The 25,192-nt window shown below is 35.4% G+C and overlaps 1 protein-coding gene across 11 annotated transcripts in view; it reads left to right on the plus strand.

The window, feature by feature from the left end:
* Window positions 1-25,192, plus strand: part of kto (mediator complex subunit kohtalo) — a 136,835-nt gene that overhangs the window by 23,565 nt on the left and 88,078 nt on the right. For all 11 annotated transcript variants that reach the window (XM_069831619.1, XM_069831617.1, XM_069831618.1 and 8 more), the window contains exons 11-20: window positions 8,443-8,670; window positions 11,579-11,828; window positions 13,595-13,884; window positions 15,199-15,294; window positions 15,567-15,725; window positions 16,317-16,470; window positions 18,784-19,031; window positions 20,094-20,223; window positions 22,381-22,668; window positions 25,001-25,180. In XM_069831619.1, coding sequence (XP_069687720.1) covers window positions 8,443-8,670; window positions 11,579-11,828; window positions 13,595-13,884; window positions 15,199-15,294; window positions 15,567-15,725; window positions 16,317-16,470; window positions 18,784-19,031; window positions 20,094-20,223; window positions 22,381-22,668; window positions 25,001-25,180 — 2,023 coding nt within the window. The remainder of the gene's footprint in view (window positions 1-8,442; window positions 8,671-11,578; window positions 11,829-13,594; window positions 13,885-15,198; window positions 15,295-15,566; window positions 15,726-16,316; window positions 16,471-18,783; window positions 19,032-20,093; window positions 20,224-22,380; window positions 22,669-25,000; window positions 25,181-25,192) is intronic.

The following is a 25,192-nucleotide window of genomic DNA, read 5'->3' on the forward strand; positions in this document are numbered from 1 at the left end:
CTGTAATACATTTTTCTCATTGTCTTGAAGAGCATAGCTCTCTGTCTGTTATATTGGACCCCTCTGGTGTTAAGGAGACACTATGGTGAAAAATTAAGAAAATCCACTTTAAAAATTGTATCTCTCTAGACTGAGCTCAAAAAGCTAATTAAATTATACTCTCATGACTATTTTCAAGCTTTTTGACTCAATATGAATTAAACATTTTGAAAACTTGTCGCAAGGAGCCTTTTTAGTGATGTCAATATAAAACATATTAAAAAAATATATAATTTCAAAACTATTAGCCCTAATGACACCAAATTTTGTACAGTTGATAGTATTGTAGGCATGTTTTTATAGTTTAAAATTTATAAATTTTGGATGAAAATTGTAGAAGTTCTAAAATCACTTAAGTGTCTCCTTAAAAGGGAGGGAGTAATGCTTAGACAAGTAGATTACTTAATTTAATTTATTTAGGTGGTGTTTTTTTAATATAGCTATTTAACTGAAGAAAAGTTTATTTCTGGCAAAAGGTAAATGTCGTATAGTGAATGTTAAGTAAATAACAGAATTCTAATAAAAGTGAAAATTGTGTAATCACTTACTCTACTTTAATCTTTACAATTAAGAAAGAAGTGCATCTTTAGAAATATCTACCCCTTTTAACTGCTACAAAATGAAGACAGTACTTTTTCTTAGTGTAGGTAGAGTTTTATTGAATATGTTACGAACTTCTAGGATTAGTAAATGGCGTCATAAGAAGAAATTTTTAATTAGGAAGCCATGTATGGGTTACAATCCAAAATAGTTGGCACTAAAATACGAGTACTTAAAATGGAGGCAGACCTTCTAAGCAAATTGAGATGGGTAGGAAACAGGTGATAATAAGTTTTACAATATCCACAAGACTGCATTGGTGACAGGTCGATGTCTACCACTGTGATTCTAGTCTTTTTTAAGTGTTTGTACATTCTGTGTTCAGTTGTTAATAATCACTGCAATCTAGCAGATGTTGGAAGAGGTACTGTCACTCTACTGATAAAGTTTCCCTATGTGACAGACATTCCAATTTATTGTTTGTGACTGACACTTGTTGCCTTCCACGTTAGAAAATAGATTTGGAAACAGCTACGCTTCAATAGAGGGGGATTACTGGAAGTGTAACTTTTGTGGTCATCTGGCATCCATTACTCATAACCTGCCAAAAACATTGGTTCAGCAGTTCAGTGACTCGTCTTTAATGTACAAAATGTGTTTATTTAATTTTAGTGTATTTCACTCTGTTATTGTGTTTGCTTAGAGGTTTAAATTTAGTTACATGTTCAGGTGTATTAAGTAGTTCACTTTTTTTTTGTGTATTAGTATGTTTAGGCTTGTTAGTTTTCATGTGTTTCACAAAATGTGCTCTTTGCAAAGAAAAAAAAACTCATTCTAAAGAACTATAATCATAACTTATATAATTAAAAAATGTGATGAAACAAATAATAGCACTCTCTTCACCTGTAAAACGATATATTATGCATTCATTAATTACTTCTTAATTCATTTCTTCATTTATTATTTGATTCATTTTTTTTGTTTGTTCATTGGTTCATTCATTCATTCCATTCATTCATTCATTGGTTAAATCACTCGTTCATTCATTCATTCATTCATTGGTTCAATCATTTATTCATTCCTTAACTTATTTGTTCATTTATTGTTTCAGTTGCTCCATTCATTAATTAATTCAGTAATTTACTCATTCACTCATACATATTCTTTCATTAGTTCATTCGTACTTTCATTTATGGGTTGAGTTACTTGTTCGTTAATTCATTGTTTCAGTCACTCATTTGTTTGTTCATTCATTTATTGATTCCATTATTCATTCATTCATATATATTATTTTAATGTACCGAAGTACATATGATATTTCCATGCAGATATTCTGCGTCATCATACGATGAAAGAGTAATGGAACGGAGAAAAATTCTCTCTGGCGCCGGGATTTGAACCCGGGTTTTCAGCTCTACGTGCTGATGCTTTATCCACTAAGCCACACCGGATACAACTCCGACGCCGGTTAGAATCGTCTCAGATTAAGTTCCAACTCTTGGGTTCCCTTTAGTGGCCGCCCTCTGCACTACGTCATAGATGTCTATGAACGCAGGACCGAAGTCCACACATGTGCTGAGGTGCACTCGATATGAGTGACTAGTTGGCCGGGATCCGACGGAATAAGCGCCGTCTTAAATCACGAAGTGATTTACGCATATCATATATATTATTTTAATGTACCGAAGTACATATGATATTTCCATGCAGATATTCTGCGTCATCATACGATGAAAGAGTAATGTACTTCGGTACATTAAAATAATATATATGATATGCGTAAATCACTTCGTGATTTAAGACGGCACTTATTCCGTCGGATCCCGGCCAACTAGTCACTCATATCGAGTGCACCTCAGCACATGTGTGGACTTCGGTCCTGCGTTCATAGACATCTATGACGTAGTGCAGAGGGCGGCCACTAAAGGGAACCCAAGAGTTGGAGCTTAATCTGAGACGATTCTAACCGGCGTCGGAGTTGTATCCGGTGTGGCTTAGTGGATAAAGCATCAGCACGTAGAGCTGAAAACCCGGGTTCAAATCCCGGCGCCGGAGAGAATTTTTCTCCGTTCCATTACTCTTTCATCATTCATTCATTCATAGTCATTCATTTGTTCGTTCATCCTCTGGTTAATTCATTGGTTCAGTAATTTGTTTGTTCATTAACTCATTGATTCAATTAAGTTACTCATTCATTCTTTCTTTCATTCATTAGTTGTCATTCATTCATTCATTCATTACTTCAATCACTCATTCATTTATTCATCCATATATTGGTTCAATCACTCTTTCACTCATTTATTTTTCCAATTGTTAGTTCATTCATTGATTCAGTCATACATTCGTTCATTCTGATAATCACTGGTTCATTTGTTCACTCATTCACTTCATACATTGATTCATTAATTTACTCCATTCATTCATTCATTCATTCATTCATTCATTCATTGCTTTAATCACTTGTTCATTCCAGGCTTTCAAAGTCGGAAAAAACAGCTTGCAAATTTCAACCATACTGTATTGTGACTGCATTTATATTATGAGTTAAATACAGTAACAAATAAAGTAACTAGAGACTGTGATTGCAGAAACTGAAAAAAGTAATTAGGGTAAACCATACAGTTATTGGCCACTTAAGGAAAATTTTATGTTTGAAAGTCGAGGATTTCAATGCATTATATTGTAAGAAGGAACTGTTGGTACATCTGTAATTGTCAATTATTTCTTTATTCAAATCACTGTTACAAAAATGGAATCAATAATACGGTGTGATACTAGTGACCAAATAATATTAACATGTATGAAATTATAGTTATTGGCCACTTCTTGACAGTTATTGGCCACTGACTCCATAGTTATTGGCCACTTCACAATTATCAACTATAACAGACATTTATTTTTGTTTTGGCTGCAAATATTATTTTAAACTTTTGCTATTATTTCTATTAGTTATTTACACATGCATTACACTGCCCTAATACCAGTTTTATGTAAAATATAAATCCACATGTCTCTTTCGTGTATAGACCCTTATTTATATGTTACTAGTTTATCAAGTTCTTCAAGGTAATCATCATCCTCCGAACTACCCTTAAGGTCCTTTATAACAAAAGAGTGACATATGGAGATATCACCTTGTTTCTCAGAAATGTGTTGTCTGTGTTTACGTGAAATATAATTTACATAAAATACTTTTTTACAATCTTCACATCAAATTTCACTGAAAGCTTCTTTCAAATGTCACAAATTGGACTTGATTCATTTTGCAATTCTCTGAAGAGTGTTCGTTTTGTCATTTTTGTTTTCTCTTCTCCTCCTTTCGCAACTTCACGTTTTCTCTTTCTTTTTTCTTTTCTTGGACAACTTTCTGTTCGCGCTTCTTTCTGTGCATATCCTGGTAGCTCTGTGAAACTTGCCGATTGATGTATTCTAGACTCTTTTAAGCATGAAAGAAGTTTTCTCACTTATGCTTTTTTACTTGGTTATTTAACGACGTTGTATCAACTACGAGGTATTTAGCATCGATGGGACTGGTGATAGCGATATGATATTTAGCGAGATAAGGCCGAGGATTCGCCTTAGATTACCTGACATTTCCCTTATGGTTGGGGAAAACCTCGGAAAAAATCCAACCAGGAATCGAACTCGCGCCCGAATGCAACTCCGGATTGGCAGGCAAGCACCTTAACTGACCGAGCTACGCCGGTGGCTCTCATTTACATATGTTTCCACCACCAGAATGTTGACTACTCCAACCTGCATTCACACCTATTGATGTATTGTCATGGGGAGTCAGCCACTGGCGTAGCTCAGTCGGCTGAGGCATTTGCCTGCCGATCCAAACTTGTGCCCTGGCGTGGGTTCGTTCCCGCTTGAGATGATCATTTGGTTGAGTTTTTTTTTCAGGCTTCCCCAACCGTAAGGAGAATGTCAGGTAAACTATGGCGAATCCTGGGCCTCATCTCGTCAGATACCATCTCGCTATTACCAATCACATCGACGCAAATAACCTAGTAGTTGATACAGCATCGTTAAATAGCCAACAAAATATACAAGATATAAAAAATTGTCATCGAGACTCAAATTCCGGGGTTCATCTCTTGCATTTTACAATAGATGTAATTGTCAATATTGTCAGCCAAAATTTCTTGTTGAGTACAGGGTTGTTTTCGATCTTTTATAACGAATTTGAATGGCGTCACGTGCGTCAGGAATCACACCGGCAGCTGAATTGCGGCAAGAGATGACAGACCAGTAGTGAGTGATTTCATGATCAGAGTGCACGGTGTATCACAGTAGCAATGCCCAAGAAAATCCAACCTTTCTGGGAGGTGTACATAACAACTCTTTTCAATGCCAAGTATAGTTACATGAAAATCATAGGAGGCTGCAAAAAACGTGATTTCATTATTTCCAAGAAAGACATCTTATGCTTACTTGATAAGAATGCCGAAACTCGGATGGGATTAATTCCAAAGTGGAAAAAGCGAGCAAATCCACCCCCTGTCACAAGTCGCCGCACCCCACGAGATGATACAAATTAATTCCATTCGAGCTTTACCAATCTTATTAAGTGTACAGAAGATGCCTTTCTTGGAAATAACGAAACCTCGTTTATTGCAGACTTCTTTTATTTTCACTTAACTGTACTTGGCATGGGAAAGAGTTGTTATGTAGTCCTCCCAAAGAGACTTGATTTTCTTGGGAATTTCTGCTGTGATACACCGTGCACTCTGACTATGAGATCACTCACTACTGGTCTGTCACCTCTCGCCACAGTTCAGCTGTCGTATGAATCCTGACGCACATGATGTCATTAAAATTCGTTATCAGAGATCGGAAACAACCCTGTAGACTTGTCTGCATCCAGTGTTCGATGTGAAATAATATTTTCAGAACACTCATTATCAATTTCCTCCTAAGAATTAAGATTCAAATCACCTTTTCATTTTAGCATTCTTTATTTGATTTTTAGGGTTGTCTTAGGAACACCATACTTTTTAACAATGACTCTAAGTGAAGTTCTGTGAGTTTCCAATTCTTCCAATGTTACTATCGTCGCCTTTGGCTTATAGTCAGCCCATTTTGGAATATTAAAAATAACCTAACCAGGATATAAAATAAATAAGAATAGTTATTGGCCACCCATTAAGACAGTTATTGGCCACGTGGCTAATAACTATGCACACATTTAATAGACTGAAAATAAAAATACTAGTGAAATAGTGGCATTTAATAAGTTAAATGAAGGAAAATAATTGATTTTTAAAATTATTTTAAAATTACAGTTATTGGCCGGGGTGGCCAATAACTGAAAAATGCGTTATTATTAAACAGTTATTGGCCAGTAATTTTTTTAAATTTAGGGATTGTATTTTATTACGATTTATAAGTGCAAAGTGAAAATAGAGATGTACTTACCTCATAACTGGAACAATAATGAATACCATTTACAAGAAACAGCAATTATTACGACTCAACCACAACACAGTTCTTAAGGATTTCACAAGAAACCAAAGCCTGGGATCGTATGTTTTTCAGAAACATTTGTTTTATATCACGATGCTATCTATTGTTGAAAATTAAAGTAACTACCCAATAAGAAAACATGCTGCTACCATCAGGCAAAATATTAATTAATTATTTGCACAACCTGTCTTATAATAACACATCAAAGTTCAAGTGGCCAATAACTGTAAGGTGGCCAATAACTGTATGGTTTACCCTACATTGGAGGACATTGTAGACATGTTGAGAGTTGAGAAACGTCCGAAAAAATTCTCCAGATAACAGAATTATCATATCACTAGGTGGTAGTGACAATGACGACAATGGTTTCCATACAATTTTGTATGAATTTCGTTAAAATATCCTGCATTGCATTCTCCCTATGTGAGTTCTCCCCATTTGATTGTCAACAGTAATTTTAGTGGAGGTTTTGATTTATCTAGAGAAAATCAAAACTCGAGTGAGATTTAATTGACTATAACACAATTAGAGGAAATAAAGTACTTTAATACAATAAAATATTAACTGATTTACTAAAATTCTATTTCACTAATGTTAGCTTCACCAACATGTTTGAATGCAACCGCCATTTTCATTTGACTATGCGGTAAATAAATGACGATCGCAAAGCCTGTTTTATAGTACCGTAAAGAATTTGCAGTTTGAAATGTAGACAAACAAGAAAACAAATGGTAGGGAGGTGATAAAAACAGAAGAAAGTATATAATGTTTAGAAGAAATAAAGTACTCTAATACAATAAAATAGATATTAATTGACTTACTAAAATTCTATTTCACTAATGTTAGCTTCACCAAAACGCTCGAATGGAGCCACCATTTTCAGTTGGCTATCTATGTGGGAAACAAATGACGATCGCAAAGCATATTTTATAGCACAGTACCATAAAGACTTTGCAGTTTGAAATGTTGGCAAACAAAGAAACAAATGCTAAGGAAGTGATAAAATCAAAGTGATAAAAATAAACAAATGCTAGGGAAGTGATAAAATTGTACTGATAAGCAGCCACGCTTGGTTGAAACACGTCCTTTCATACCATTTTATTAGTCAAAAGTAGTATGACGAAGTAAAAGTGTAATAGTGAATATAAGAAAAATTGATGTCCAATTTGTTTCATCACCTTAATCAGGAAACATAGCACCTGGCCAGTCCATGTAAGTGGATTTCTGTCAAATAATCATCTCACATGTGAAGTATAGGTATATTGTCTCTTTGAAATTGAATTTTAAGACATTTGTAATTTAATTTAAATTGTTACGTATCAAATCTTGCATAAACATTTACTGTAATAAAAATAGTAATCTTTAAGATTAATCAATTGCCTTACTAATTTCCTCTTATTGATGAATAAGTTACGTGATGGTGTTAGTTTGAGCTTTAGTTACAAAATCTTTCATGTTTGTATTTTCAGAAACTAAAATTTGTCTGTGATGAAATTTTACGTGATAGATTATGCAGATATTAATTATAAATTATGTTAGTTGTGGAAGGTTTATAAGAAAGTAAATTAGTCGGTGCCATTTGTATATAGAAAAAGTTTAAGAAATTGTTCTAAAATAATTCGTAAACAAAACCATTGAGATACGTAATAAATATATTACTAATGTTATTAATTTATTAAGGTTCATATATTTCTTTTATTGTTGGCGAAGGTAATCTTAAAAGTTATTGGTTGCTGCAGGTGGATGGAAATTTAGATTTGATGTCCCTTTAATAATTTTTTGAATATGAATGATTAATTGGAGATGTTATATTAGTAGTACTTCATAATGAACTAATCATATATGTTAAAAATTTTCAAATCTAAACATCAGTGTCTTAGTGATGTTGGAAAGTTCGAGGTGCCTATGTAACATCCCTCATCTCTTCTGCAAGTATTTTGAGAGTTAAAGTTGAAATTAGAAAGATGTACTAATTAAATTCTGCAGAGAAGGAAAAGATCTTTCACTGATAGACAAGGTACCCTATTTTTTCACTTGGGAAATTATTTGCATTAGGCACTTGTGTTTAATAGTGGAGAATGTGGATATAAGAGTGAAAAGAGACATGCAGTGTGTCGTCATTGTTTAAATAATACCGTGTAAAACAGGATTAAAATTACTTCAGAATAACAGTTGACTAATGATGAAAATGTTTTATTGTTGCTTAGGAAATTACTCAAAAGTCAGTCATAGCTGTTCATTTAATATTAATTACAATTTATTCTTTCTCTCCATTAAAAGTTAGTTTCAAAGAAATTTTAAATCTTGTAAACACATGGTTTAATTTGTTCTGACTTTGCTTATGTTTATCTAACAACTGTCAGAGAAACATCCTGACAGAGTGTAACGTTTCAGGTTCTCACTGCTCTGGATGCACTTGACAGACATAGTTTTGATACAATGGATGCTACCAACTCCTTGGACACGTTATATGCTAAAATATTCTCCCCACCTGGAACTAAGGAAAGCAATGGCTTGACTAATGGGAGTTCTGGAACTAGCAATAGTGGCAGCAGTAGTGCTAACTCTAACAATGGCAACAACAATGGAGACCAGTCCAGAGAAGACAACAGGGCAGATTATGTAAGTTCTAAAGAAAGAGGGATTGGGTGCCAGCATGGTTTTGTCGATTTGCAGTGCCTTCACATTCGTCAATATCATCTTTGAACAGAAAGCGTGATTTCGAAACCTTTGCATGTAGGTTAGATCGACCTATATAATATATTATATAGAGGTAAAACACTGTCTTGCGTCATATGTACTCCTTATACCAGTTGTTCCCAAACTTGAAGGTGCGATTTACTTTTGGGAGGGACATTTGTTTGTGACACTCGAATACTTTGAATAGTAGTTTGCATGACCAAAATGTTAACATAACACCCAGAGATAAAATCAACAGATTTATAAGGAAACTTGATTTCTGGTTGACATTACTTGGCAAAAACAAAGTTGATTCATTCCAGTGTATTAAAGATCCGTGTAAAATTTAGCTACATATATTATAAGACATATATTTTTGTGGACATGCAGTTAAGTTTGCACAATTTTAAACAAAAACTTTTTGAATATTTTCTGGAAAAAACTGAAAACATTTAGGCCCACAGTAGCCACAGATGGTTATTGAATCGTTTTTAGACAGTTGCTTTCAACTGACTGAAATTCCAAAATTATTTAAAAAAGACATTGAAATTTGTATCTATTGATGGAATGTTTTAAGTACGGTATATTTTTTTCCTCCATAGCATAGACCAGTTTTTACTCAAAAGAATGCAAGAATACCTCGAACTTGCAAAAGAATCTCTTATATTTTTATAGCGTTTGCAAACTCGTATTTATGCAATATAAGTTTCTAGCCTATGATTGCCATCAAAACAAAAGCGAGAATCTCCCTGAAATTGAAAATGATATTAATATTGTAGTGAACATAGAGTTCAAAATTGAGAAGCTATTTTCTCAAGAACAGGCATATTTATCGTATTTTTTTTTTCTTTACTTTATAAGTATTGAAACTTTTTTTTTATTTTGATGTTCAATGTTGTTTATGTTTCTAAATGCAACAAATATATGTTAATAAGGCGTGTTTTGTTTTATTTTGTAAATCATCTTGCAAACTCCTGTAGCGCTTTACACAACCCACACTATGGGAACCACTGCCATGAGTACATTAATTGATTTACTAACTTTGTTAACTGTGCTGCTTACTTATACTTCTTCATGCGTGGGACTGGCACAAAGTGGCGGCATTTTCACAATGTCTTCTAAACTGTTAGCAGCGAATTACAGTAGAAAAGAGCTATTATATGTGGTGAGTTGTTACGAGTGATTCCTATCGCTGGTTTTGGTTATCACTGATACAGTGTAGCAGAGGTTCTTCTGTATTGCAAATATTACATGTTGTGGAGTTGGTTAGATCGAAATTATGCAGCTACTGGTTGACCTGTTCTTGATCTAATTGTAATAGTTTGTACTTGTCTGTTAAGGTTTCTCTATAACTGCAGGTAATTTGGTGCCTTTTGATATTTGTAAAGTGAGCATTCATTGATAGTTTCAAAGTAGCTCACATTTATGCTGTTTGATCTGCGAATTCATTACCTACTATTTTACAGTATCCTGATGTTTAGGTAAATACAGTGGAACCCTGATTTTAGGCAACCTCCATTTAACATTACATTTTTACGTTTATTACATATGATTAATGTATTTTGATATTCGATTTATCATTTTTCTCTTTGCTGTTAAATCTGTAGTTTACGTTAATAAGTGTTCTTAAATTATTTTTTTAAATCTCGCGACTAACACATTATTAACATTTCGATTCAACACGTAAAGTACAATTTTTTTGAAACGTCAATGACTTGGCAACATTGCTGTCTTTCTGTCACGTGCTGATGGTGTGGGCCACGCAATCCCCCTCCCTCCCATGCCTACATGAAGCTGCGTGTCTGTGTCATCATCACAACTTACAGCATCAGTCACTTCTATTCTTTGTTGTGCTCACTGAATTGTGTGGTGTCAGCACTACTACAGTGACAAGACTGAATTATTTTCACCGCTATAGTACATATTATTAGAAAACAATGGGCGTAAAAAGAAAATCGTTTTCTCTCGTGGAAAAAGTTATTTTAATTCGCAAAATGGAAAAAAATCGAAATGTGAAGATATTTGAGATGGCGAGAAGATGACTTGATTGGCATCTTAATGTTTTTAATTTTTTTTGTACAGTATTATCCAAATATAATTTACTATTCATTATTATCATGCAAAATATGAATATAAGACCTCCAATAAATTTATTGTAGGTTTTTTGCAAATTGAATTTTTCCAAAAGTATTAAACATTTCAAAAATAAAAATAGCAAATCCCTACTCACTATCCCCAGAAAAGCTTTAAAAGGGGTTCTGCTCTATCTTTATCTGCATTTCCTAGCAAGGTGTATGTTTAAGAAATATTCTGTTTTTTGTAATAGTAACTTGGGATAATGTAATTTTCCATCAGCTGCAAATATTACTATTTTTGTCATTGTTTCATTGTGTATTTCACTTCTGGTAGTGTGGAAGAGAAGGCCTCATGGCCTTAACTCTACCAGAATAAATGAATCAATCCTTGTGTTGGATATGATGTACAATTTTTTTATATATGACAGTTCGAGGGTAACTAGTAACTCTCGTGTCCGTACATGAGGTAGATGAAAGTGATTTGGTCATGTCCGCACATGCCATCTAGTAACTCTTGTGTAACCTTTAAGCATTGCTGCATCCTTATCATACACAGAAATTCACAAAACGCGTATTTTATGTAATTGTATGTAATGTAAATTAATGAGAGAATGAATTAATGATCTCATTTGTTCGTTATTTTGTGGCAGAAATACAATTCAACTTCACACTTTAAAATAACTTTCAAGTGTAACTTTTAAATTATTTTTTCATATTTTTGTGGAGTGATCTCAGTTTATTGCATATAAGTACAATTTCGTTGCATGCTGCTTCAGACTCTTATGCAAGATGAGGCTGTGGTGCAGATCTTGTGTGAGTGGGCTGTGTCCAGTCAACGCTCAGGTGAACACAGAGCCATGGCTGTCGCCAAGTTACTGGAGAAGCGGCAGAGTGACCTTATGTCTGGGGAGGCGGATGCTGCGGATGAGAAGGACTCTGTGTCATCAGCCAACGGGGCCCCAACTGTAGTCCCTGTGTTCCAGCCTCTTCTTATGAGGTTCCTGGATAACGATGCTCCTATCTTGGGTGAGTGCAAATAAGAGCAAGCATTTAGCCTCAATGCAGCCTTTACATAAACAGGAAATTAAATCACAATGTATATATGCTGTTTGTCCACTTACAACAAATAAGACAGAAAGGACTAGTTTTCTGTCTACAAAGCACAAGTTGTAGATATAAATGGGCGATTCTACAGTTTTTGAAAATATGCTAGTCTTATCAGTAAAGACTTGAGGCTGGTTTTTTTTCACCACTAAGTTATTACCAAGTTGTGAAGTTCATGATTATAGAATAATATTGCTATTTCGTATATATTTAATTACGTCCCCAATAGAGTCTGATATCAGATGTTTCTGGATACTTAGCTGTGATGTGGGAAGCAATGCGTATTATGTCCAATCACAGAAACCTTTAAAGAAGGCAAACAAATTTAAATATAGCATCTCTTAACCACTGTAATGGTAACTTGCACATGTAATATGCTTGACACAGTTCAATAGGTATAGTTGTGTCACTTAAGGTACGGTCACACGTCGCTACTTTTGCAGCGATGCAGTACAAAAAACTGCGCAACTCTTGTACTGCGACGTGTGAACGACGGTGCAACCCGAAAAGTACTGGCTGCCGAACCTGCTGCCTGCTACTTTTCCATGCTGCGCGCAGCTTAAAAGTAGCGACGTGTGAACAGGATTCTCAGAGTTGCAGCCGCAGCATTTTTGATATCGGTTTTGTTGAAACTTTTGCTGCGGTTGCAACCAGTGTTACCACTCAAATGTGCCAATGATACTTTTCTTGTTTGGATATATTTTAATGTTAAATGTGATGAAAATAAATTATTTGTAACAGTTATTAAATACACAAGACAGTCTGAGCATAATTGCTGACGATATAATTCATTTTTTAAATTTTCTGTAGCGTAGTTCCAAACAGGAGGGTTGCCAACATTGATTACATGAATATACTGTTGGTTATCATTTAAGTATATAGGCGTTTTTAAAAGCTTTATAGTAAAAATAATGCCAATTTCTGAATACTAGATACAACAGAAAAGCAAATAATAGATAAGGAAGCTTTTGCATGAGTTTCTTAATAATGCGAACATAACCACAAAATGTATATTGAGAAGTCAATACGGAGATGGAAACCTGCAGCATAACTACGGCTGCAAAAGTAGCACCTTGTGTGAACAGACTCGCAACCTCCAGTTGCAACTTTTGCAGCACTCGGGTTGCGCAGCACGAAAAGTAGCGTGCAGCGCGCTACTTTTGGCGTATGTGTGAACATGACACGCAACTTTTGCAGCTGCAGTACAAAAGTTGCGCTGCAAAAGTAGCGATGTGTGACCGTACCTTTAGGTATTATTAGATAAAGACTAGAAGATTTAAACTTCTTAATGATGTAAATCACGCATTCTCAATCTTAATGTAAACCATCAAGAGCGCCCACAGGGGGTAGCCAGTGGTAACAATTTCTCTCCCTCTCCTCTCCCCCTTCTCCCTCTTCGCCCCCTTCTCCCTCCCCTTTCCCCTCCCTCTCCCTCCCTCCATCCCCCCCCCTCTTTCTCTCTGTTTAAAACCATTTAGAAATAAAATTATATATTAAATACTTTTTGAGACTATCGATTGAAATGACATTGAATGGCTATCAAATAATTCCATAGTGCCCATTGCTAATTGCTGGCATGCATGAATAAGACATTATTATGCTTCTGTTTTAAAACTGGCACACTTGGGTGGGTCTAGCACCTCCATTCAGCCAGATCTGATGGAAAGCTTTTCATGTGTTTTAAGCAGAAGACAACCCAAGTCCACAGAACAGAGCCATGTTTACGAATTTGGTGCACCTTTTCTCTGAGCTTATTCGACACGACATCTTCTCTCATGACGTGTACATGTGTACTCTAATCTCTCGCGGGGATCTGAACACCGGCGGCCCAGCCACGGCCACACCTCATCACCCAACCAGTAACAAGCCTGCCACACCAGCTGAGAGCAGAGCAACAGTCAACAACTCCAGCATGCAGGATGACGATGGCTCCTTGTTCCCAGGGATTGATCTGAAACCCAGCAAACTGGATGTCCAGGCAAGTGTTCATAATTTTGTGAGAATTCTTCCACTTAAGAATAATATGACAATTATGGGTGTTGTAATGATTTGTGTCATATTGCCCATTGCACGTCTATAAGATCATCCAGTGAATGTGACCAAGACTGGGAAGCAAAGGATGTATGGGTGAATGGCGATTGTCAAAATTCTGCCATTGAAAAAAAATAATTTGTGTCTTCTGTAATGCTGTAAAGAGTTCGATGTACATTTTCTGTATTCTGTAATAGTGAGGCAGTTGTCTAAAAAAGGATGTGACAATTTGAAAATGCATTCTTTCTGCCTGTCGACATAAAGTACTTACCCTTCAGAAAAATATTGTGACAGCCACATTGAGAGTCGGTCACCCATCCCACAGAGGGCGGGGCGTGTGTGGAAGGATCGAGACTGCAGCCACGCAAAGTGGAAGGGACAGATGTAAGGGGAATGTCTGCTTGCCGAGAGGGCAAGGGGAGGTACACTGCAGCGCGAGGCAAAGGGGGACGCAAAGCTGCTGTGCGAGGTGAAGGGGGGGACGAAACCTCCCGAACAGAATCGTTCAGGAAGAAGCAGTGAGAACAGAAGTCTGTAGAAGTAGAAATTTCGAGCATCGTACTTTCTGGAAACTATGGTTTGGTAATAAATACAGGACGCGAGGAGAAGAGAGTTCAGTTTGTCTGCAACTGTGCGAGCATCCAGGAGAGTGCGACGTATCCGGAGTCTGTGGTTCGACGTGGAGTGGACCGCAGTTAGGGGACCTGAGTTCGAAGTTCAGTGAACTGTCTATGAAAGTCTTTGGTTCGTGATACTGTGAACTTGAGTGAATGAGTTAGAATAACTAGCCAAGGCAAATGAACTGAGAACTGACAGTTTTGTTTTTTATATAGTGCTTTGTGAACATTAGTTGAGATTAGCATTACATTGTTGTTTTCAATAATCCAAGTGAATTGTCATTGTCGTCTGTGGAGTGCAATAACGAATACTGTGTTACTGAGTGGAGTGGAAATCCCATTGTTGATGGGAGTGTTAAATTAAATTATAGAAAGTGATTATTGTTGTGAGAATAAAAGTTACATTATTGTTTGAATTAAAAGTTACAATATGAATACCTAAACTTTCAAAATAAATTTATATATTATTTACAATAGATTTGATATAAAAATTACTTTCGGTTAGTGCTGAGTGATGCAGTCACCTGTATGAAGCTTTGCAATAATAACGATCATGATGATGATGATAAAGATAAATTTCAAGTGGTAATCATGGCTGATATTGTAAAGAACTTATCACACTAGCATTGTTACTCTGTTTACAGGATCATGGCCGGAATATGGATTATGATGATAGTAAGATTGATGATGACCTGGACAAACTGCTGCAGCACATCAAGGAGGAGCAACAGAATTCATTGGTAATTCTGTCTACAATGATGACTTCTCTATGGATTATTTTCATTAAATGATGTTTGTTGCTTATTATTATTGGAAACGAAAAATCGAATTTTTTCACTGTAGTTCACAAAATTTCACATCTGTCTATCCTTAAATGCCCTTATTTTGCTTTGACTTTCATATCAAATTTTATTCTGTTTTTTTAATATATATATTTTTTATGTGTTGAGGGCTGTAAGAGGAAAAAAAAAAAATGTGGGAGAAATTAATTTCGTTATTTGTGTGTGTCCAGGATGCTCCAGATTCCCCAAAGGACGATGGGGTTCCACCAGGCTCTTTGGTTGCTCCACCAATGGCCTCTGTTACTCCAATGGAAGGAGTGGAATCCGGTGGCCCTGGAGAAATGAGGTCGCGGCATCTTCTCTATACTACTCATTTTCCACTGCCACAGGTGAGAACAACTTTTATAGCAGATATGCAGTTTGGTCTTTACAAAATGGTTTTTGAATTGCGATAAAGTATGAGACACAGCCTTCAGCTAGTCCTTTCAGTTGCTTCATGATTGTTGTGTGCATTGTCTGAGTGCACGAGAAAACTACTTTAAATAAACAATACTCAGATTGTTTATACATCATTTTTTGTCCAGAATCACTCTTGTTTTCTAGTTGCTGTATTGGTTGAGTTCCCCTCTTCCCCAGTTATCTCGTATTGCAATGGCACACATTACTTAATTTCTGTACATGTATTATACATGGTACTTTGCCTTTTATTGGTGTTGTACATAGAAAAATCTTTACTGTAAATTTTCTGTAGGTTTACATATTACATTCATTTATAATATCACTCAATTTCATCATTGATATCCTATTATCAACTGCTCATCAGCAAAAACAGGTTTGGAAGGTCCACTCTGTCAACTAAATACGATTTTATTGTAAAATAATTATGGTTGTTTTCAAGGTCAGTAATTAGTTCCATTAAACATATAGATTATATTATGTAATGTGTTTGAATTTAAGCAGTGGTAATTTTATTTCTTCAGGATGAACCATGCAGCCTTCATGATTGTAACCAGCGCCATGTTCTGCTATATGGAGTAGGCAAAATTCGAGATGAGGCTCGACACACTGTTAAGAAAATGACTAAAGAAATTTGCAAACTCTTCAGTAAGAAGTTCAGTATTGATGTTGCCGAAGGTTTGTATGTGAGGACAAGGAATTGCAATATTTAATAATTTATTATTAAAAGTTAGCTGAGTTATGAAAGGGGAAATTGTAATTTTGACACGGAAAACGATTAAAAGGGTAAATATGACGTGTGGTTGCACCATTGTTACCAGTTAGGAAATAACCATTTGATATGTTTATTTATTTCTTGTCTGCATTATTAGTAAATGCCATATTTTTCACCTGATGTGAACACTAGTGTGTGTGTATAATGCTTCAGCTATTGACTGTTTTCGTGACTATACTTCACAGACAGTAGTCCCTGGCCAAAGAGAAATTAATATATACTGTATACATTCAGAAATTTCATGGCAATCACGGCCTGTATGCAGTCTCATGATGACCCATATTTTATCAAAGAACACTGTGTGATAACCACGTTTGTACTGTACACAAACATATTTAAAAGTGGATGTGGCAGCTTCTGAGTTCTTGTTGGAAAAGCAGCAGACTTAGTTATGCAGGATCTGCAAGAATAGGCTTTATATCCAAGAGCAAATGGGTCTTCTGCTCAATTCCCCAAAGCAGAAATTTCAGTTACAATAAATAAGTGAACGCCAACAGTTGCAAAGAATGCATTATATAATGGTTTCTTAATTTTCGTGAATGGGGATCTCTAATCATTGTGGACACTTACTCATCATACTCTCCCATATAGATTACTTACTTAACCCGGAGGTTCATTGCCGCCCTCACATAAGCCCACCATCGGTTCCTATCCTGTGCAAGATTAATTCAGTCTCTATCATATTCCACCTTCATCAAATCCATTTTAATATTATCCTCTCATCTACGTCTCGGCCTCCCAACTAACACTCTGTATGCATTTCTAGATTTGCCCATATGTGCTAATGCCTTGCCCATCTCAAACATCTGGATTTAATGTTCCTAATTATGTCAGGTGAAGAATACAATGCGTGCAGTTCTGTGTTGTGTAACTTTCTCCTTAGCCCCATATACTTCCCTAACAACCTTATTCTCAGACACCCTTAATCTCTGTTCCTTTCTCAAAGTGAGAGTCCAAGTTTCACAACCATACAGAACAACTGGTAAAATAACTGTATTATAAATTCTAACTTTCAGTTTTTGAGAGCAGACTGGATAACAAAAACTACTCAACCGAATAATAACAGGCATTTCCCATATTTATTCTGTGTTTAATTTCTTCCCAAGTGTCATTTATATTTGTTACTGTTGTTCCAAGATATTTGAATTTTTCCACCTCTTACTTACAAATGGCTTTTAAGGAACCCGCAGGTTCATTGCTCACTTAAGCCCACCATTGGTCCCTATCCTGTGCAAGATTAATCCAGTCTCTCTCATAATATAGATTACATTTTTTAATATAGTAGTTGAAAAAAAAAATACTATAACATACTCACTTGATGAAACAGATCTGCGTTATTAGCTCTGATTAAGTAAAAGCAGTATGAGTTGCATCAGTTTGCAGTAGAATGAAGACGACATATAATTTATTTACCCTCATTAATTGCCATTATAATGCAATCTCCCATAAAGATAATTTTTTTTATAGTTGAAAAAAATACTGTAACATATTCACTTGGCGAAACAGATCTGCATTATTAACTCTGATTAAGTCCTATGTAAACAAGTCAAAGCAGTATGAGTTGCGTTGGATTGCAGTAGATCGAAGACAACATAATTTCTTTAACTCTATATAATTGCCATTATAATGCAGTCTGGTTAATATGGGCCAAAGTAAAGGTAGAAATAGCAGAGAATAATACAATATTTTGGAAAACGTATTGTGTGTCTTTCTCAGAGTTCTGAAGATGGCCAATAACAGGCTGAAACATGTTAACGAGGTAATATAAATTTAACACGAGAAAGACACATAATACGTTTTCCGAACTGATATAATGTTAAAAATTGTGTAATCAAGATGTATAATATTTTGATATGCAGATTTTGAATGATTGACTCATGTTGCTCTGAATGATGTTACAAAGGATTAGATATCTCAAGTTGCACAAAAGATTACAAGAAGAAGATTATTATAAACAAGAAGCAATACAGAATATTATGATAAATCTCCGAGACGTCAATGCCTGATCTCCTCTCCTTTCCTCCAATTCCAACTCTCCTCAGTTGCTGCACATTCCACTAATAGTGGCCTGTGGCTGTGTGTTGGCTGAGCCCATGTGCCTTATTCTAATCATGGTATACTACCACTATTAATATTACTGGTACTATTGCTGAACTTCTTTTGCTAGACTCTCTTGAGATTGATGGTCATATGTATTCCGCTTGTTTCATAAATAGGTGGGAAAGTGAAGAAACATTCTCGTGGGGAATTTAACTTTGAAGCAACTACATCGAAAGTACAAGGACTGTCGTACTTCGACCAGCATGTTGTAACTTGGCAATGTGCTGTGACAGTCATAGAGATGCTGAGTTCTTTTGCAAGTGGAAGTTCCAACTACCTACCAGTCCAGGAGCATGTCGCCTTCCTCTTTGACCTCATGGAACTGGCCTTCAGTATCTATGGCCTCATAGATGTCTGCATACAGGTAAAGTAAGCAGTTACCATATTAACCACAAGATCATGTAATTGTTTGCATCAAGTCAGGGGTGGTGGATTTTTTAAGCTGAATTGAAGTTCTTAACATTGCCTCGGGGGGGAGGTCAGATTTCATGTGACACTTACATTAAAACTGAGAGATTTGACGAAAAATTTTGTGGTAGTTTCTCATACATGCAAAAATTTACCTCTGCTAGTTATCACTCCATCATGCATTACATGTTTGCCTAAATTTTCATATACCCATTCTGGCAGGGATCATGTGTAAGAGAAGAGCAATCTTACTTGCTTCAGAAACCACAACCTCTTGATAGAAATAATTAAAGAAGTGTACTATATCGAAAATTGAACTCATTCATTGACTCTTTAAAGTGGAAACTTAAAAAAAATTTAAATATGTATTAGAAAACAAATTGGTTTGAAATTATGTATTTCTTTTATTCGGTTATTTTACGATGCTTTATCAACAGCTGTGATTATTTAGTGTCTGAATGAGATGCGGGTGATAATGCTTGCGAAATGAGTCCATGGTTCAGTGCTGAAAGTTACTCAGCATTTGCTCGTAATGCGTTGAGGGAAAACCCCAGAAAAAACGTCAACCAGGTAAATTGTTTCAACCAGGATTTGAACCTGGACCCGCTCGTTTCACAGTCAGGCATGCTAACCACTAACTCCACAGTGGTGGACAATTATGTGTAAAATAGTCATGACCTTAGAAGGTCAATAAATAGAAATCAATTACAATCACATAAGTGTTAATGTATGTCAAATTAACTTTATGCAACGTGGAAAGGTCCTTTTCCTAATATAAGACTTCATTCCATTGCAACTGACAGAGATTTGTGGTAGGGAAAATTTTCTGTTAACATATCTTTTTTCCTCAAAAATCTTACGTCAGCTTATTTGGCGAACATTATAACTGTTAGGGTTATTATGGTAACAGTGTAAATTATATAAAACCTGCTTGCATAAAGGACTTACGAAGACTTTCTGCAAGATTGAGACGGTTTTATTCAGTTTAATAACATTATGCGTATTTTTATCTCTATAGATTCTCAAGGAGCTGCCAGAGGTGGAAGCACAGTTACAAGCAAAAGGATCAGGTCTTGTTAGAAGTTACACCACATCCTTGAGCCTCTATGTTGTTGGAGTTCTCCGCAGATATCATTGTTGCCTTTTACGTGAGTAATCCAATTACATGTTAAGAATATTCATATACGACTTTCTTTGCTAATTAAAATCCACTTAAGTGGGCATATAGGCTTACACCTTGGGAACTCGAAAAAACGATTTTTTAAAGGACTTTCCTCAATAGTATGGTGAAAAAAATTTGTTAAACACAGTCGATTCCCGATATTTCGCGGTAATTAATGCACGAACTTCCGCGAATTATCCACATTTTTTTTTTATTATCATTTGAAGTGCAGTACAAGTTACTCTGACAGGTTTAATTACGAAAATACACTTTAAAATAAGTGGGTTACAACTAAGCCATGGCCAGGAGAGAAGACCAGAAATGTCGAAAAGACAACCTGGTGGCATTGGATAAAAAAAAAAAAAACACTTTAAAATAAAGTGTAAAATGTAAAACAGTGCAAAACATTTTGAAACATTGACAAAATTTCCCACATTACAGGCTCTAGTACATTGAAAATTCTGCAATGAAATTATGCTACATTTTAGCATTATGCTATGGATGAGACTTGAATTCTGCTATTCGTAACATAATCATGCTACTCTGGTTGGAAGATGTTGTAGTGGGAGGAAGAGAGTTTAAATTGAGTAAAAACGGAAATGACGTTACTTTGCCTTCCCCCCAAGAAAAAAAAAAGAAAGAAGAAGAAGAGAATAGCGAATTACCTGCAAAATGAATTAACTGCATGCGGATTATCGGAAGTTGACTGTATCTCTAATACTTTTCAAGTTATGACCTAAAATGTGAGAGACTATCAAATTTATTTATTTATTTAAATTTAAATATACAGAATAAAGAATATAATTACAAACAAACAAGAGAAATAGAAATAAAATAATACAATCAATATAAAAAAGGAGATACAGTAGTATTAACAAAATTTGAGACCGAATGAGCAGCGCTCGTGTTCGGTCGAAATGATTTGGTTATTTAAATATTGATAGAACTTCTCAACTTTGTTAAGTTAGTTGCTCATTTCCCGTAACTTATTTTCCAAATCCGTTTCCTTCATAACTTCCACTTTTTTCAGATTAATTTTAAAAATTTTGCATGCAAGTGTATTTCATATTGAAAAACAAACTCTGCCTCTGGCATTGTTTTGTCATTTCAAGTTTCTCTCTCTCTCTTTTTTAATAATTCCTTATGTAAAAAAAAAAAATTATAATTCATGGAAGAAAATGCACAAAAATAATTCTTATTTACGTAGTCAACTGATAAGGACAGGATTTCTTAACATACTTGCTTTGAATAAGATAAAGAAGAAAGTATTATGTAAAACATATTCAGAATTGTACAAATATCATAAAAACCATTTTTTCTTGCACAAATTGCACCTCCAATTTAAAAATATAATCACCTGTAACAATTTTTTTTAGATTCTAAAAATTGTTTATTCATCTAGAATTATTTCTAATCACTATACCAAATTATGGAGAAGAACAGAACGTGTAAAGTGGACAGACAGAATAAGAAATGAAGCTGTGTTGAAAAGAGTGGGTGACGAAAGAATGATGCTAAAACTGATCAGGAAGAGGAAAAGGAATTGGCAGGGTCACTGGCTGAGAAGAAACTGCCTACTGAAGGATACACTGGAAGGAATGGTGATTGGGAGAAGAGTTTGAGGTAGAAGAAGATATCAGATGATAGATGACATTAAGATATATAGGTCATATGAGGAAACAAAAAGGAAGGCAGAAAATAGGAAAGATTGGAGAAAGCTGGGTTTGCAGTGAAAGACCTGCCCTTGGGCAGAACACTAAATGAATGAATGAAAACCAAATTTCAGCACAAAATTAATTTAGGATATGTAGAAATTAAATTTTGACTGATTATCTAAGTGTTAAAAATGTATAAAGCAAAATGAAAATTAAATTTTGCATTATGCAGAACGACATTCAAATGTTTCTAGAGGACACTGTATTTGTTGAAGATAATTAATATTTTGTCAGGAGGGAGATGCTTTATTAAGGATTCAATATATGCTGGAAACATATGTTAAGTTGATATTTCAGGGAACGTCTCAGTTACATATGTTGAATGGTATACTCAGAAATACAAATATTCATCCATGAGCTGCATGTTTGTAAAGTGGGTCCTCGAAGTAAATGTAGATAATAGCAACAGGCGTTGTGTTCACTTGCAGTGTCACCTGAACAGACAACAGCTGTGTTCGAGGGTCTGTGCCGAGTGGTGAAGCACGTGAGCAACCCAGGGGACTGCTCATCTGCCGAGCGCTGTGTCCTTGCCCATTTGTTTGATCTATACTCCAGCTGCAGTCTTCTCAAGTCTAAGCCGTACTGTGTGGAGCTCTTCGGAAATGCTTATCCCAGGATAAGACAAGCGCTTTACTCCACTGTTCAGCCATCAAGTTCGAACCACGTCTGCAATGCACAGTTTATGGCTGACGTGTTCAGTAATACGCGGCGAGGAGGTGCGTATGCTTCAGAATTGAAGTTAATATATAGGTAATACTACTACTACTACTTACTGGCTTTTAAGGAACCCGGAGGTTCATTGCCGCCCTCACATAAGCCCACCATTGGTCCCTATCCTGAGCAAAATTAATCCATTCTCTATCATCATATCCCACCTCCCTCAAATCCATTTTAATATTATCTTCCCATCTACGTCTCGGCCTCCCTAAAGGTCTTTTTCCCTCCGGCCTCCCAACTAACACTCTATATGCATTTCTGGATTCGCCCATACTTGCTACATGCCCTGCCCATCTCAAACGTCTGGATTTAATGTTCCTAATTATGTCAGGTGAAGAATACAATGCGTGCAGTTCTGTGTTGTGTAACTTTCTCCATTCTCCTGTAACTTCATCCCTCTTAGCCCCAAATATTTTCCTAAGCACCTTATTCTCAAACACCCTTAACCTATGTTCCTCTCTCAAAGTGAGAGTCCAAGTTTCACAACCATACGGAACAACCGGTAATATAACTGTTTTATAAATTCTAACTTTCAGATTTTTCGACAGCAGACTGGATGATAAAAGTTTCTCAACCGAATAATAACAGGCATTTCCCATATTTATTCTGCGTTTAATTTCCTCCCGAGTATCATTTATATAGGTAATATCATAGGTATTATCATTACATAGGTAATGGTATTAATAATGTGTGCAACACTATGTCTCCTCCAGCTTCTTACTTCTTAATAGAACACCACAAATTTTGATTGATTCAATGATCTGTCTATCTATACATCTCTCCAAAACTATTTAACTGACTATATGAATGTAACAAAATTGTAATAATTTCCGATATGAAGGTTGCTATTCAGACAATAGGAACATATCTCAAGAAGAAACAAATTAAAAAGGTACAAAATTTGTTGTTAACCAGTGCTGAGTTCTTGGCATTAAAGCATTAACACTCCTGCTCTCCATTTGTGATGTAGCAAACATTATAACTGTTTTAATGTAAGCATCATATTTTTCCTATTAAACATATAGCAATACAGTGGAATCCATCACACATCGGAATATATGGCATTGACATGGCAAACACCCTAGGGGAAAAAAGGAACAAATCTTTTCAAAACCAATTTAGTTCTGGATGCTCAAAAAATAAGGACAAAGTTCTGCAAAATTACAAACACACAACAGTGAGCAAAGATACATGAAGAGTGGGTTCTTAACAGTCATAAGTTACAGGGTGGTGGCAGCCTTTAGATTGAAAACAGGCCATGACTGTTTAGCAGTAGTCCACCTCTATAAAAGAAACAACTTCACATCAGAAGAATTCACACTAAGGAGACAGTCAGGATCAAAAATGATTGCCATTCACTTTCCCACAAGTAAAAAACTGACATCTGATTTAGCTAAACTGTACTGGGACACTGGATTCCAAATAAACAATGTAGATGGTTACAATTAGAAGACCATTGGACAAAGTAGAGAAAAATTGGGTTCGCCTCTGTGAGAATAACTGTTGCCATTGTGACCATCACACTTGACATGCTGTTGTGGGGGATATAGATTATAATTTGGACATCTGCAGGGCCATTAAGGGTACACACATCGACATGTACTTAACACATAAAAAAACTTTGAACGTACGCTTTTTCAAGGTTTTTTGTAATTTAGGTGAAATTAGTTATAGGTATATCATTTATTAAATAGTGTACAGAATCCCTGAGTTCTTTTGTATACCCTCTATATTATACTGTATTTTACACTGGGAATGTGTCCAAAATTTGCCATTTTTTAAATATATTGATAAAGATACAAATATTTATTTCAGATTATAAGTCAATTGTAACCTTAATTCACATTTTTTTAAGTGTCCACTGGAAAAATAAATATTGAAAGCTAACCATAAAGACTCACAAGTGTTTACTGACATTATTTTTGTTCACTTTTCTACACATATTGGTTTAATAAATGCTCTCACCTATTATTTTTAACTTCAGTAACAAGGTTAGGAATGGGAACAATTAGGATTCTGAAATATGTCTCTGATATAAAACTATGTGAAAATTATTTGAATTGTGATTTTGGTGAACAAAACAAGAAATATCTTCTCTTAAATTCAGCTAACAGTTTCTGATTAATATTGAAGGAAGCATAATTTCTATTTGTAACTCTAGAATGATCGAAGTTAAGTAATGGCTTTAAAAATATATCTCTGTGTGTGTGTGAGTGTATGTGCGCCTATTTTACATCGCTGGCAAATTGCTGTAGCAGCTTCAGAGTGTTATTTATAAGTGACTTATGAATTCTTGTATAGCATGATGGAGATGTTCATATGTTATTACAGCCAGAATTGAACCTCAGTGGGCTCGACAGTTGGCAGAGACACCCAACAATCGATACAGTTTTGTGTGCAATGCAGTGGTGGCAGTGTGTAGTGAGACTGACAACGACCGTATAAATGATCTGGCTATTCTGTGTGCAGAGCTCACTGCATGTTGCAACTCACTTTCTGCTGAGTGGCTGGGTAAGTGTGCTG

Source organism: Periplaneta americana, chromosome 7 (assembly GCF_040183065.1).
Source record: "Periplaneta americana isolate PAMFEO1 chromosome 7, P.americana_PAMFEO1_priV1, whole genome shotgun sequence".
Lineage (NCBI taxonomy): Eukaryota > Metazoa > Arthropoda > Insecta > Blattodea > Blattidae > Periplaneta > Periplaneta americana.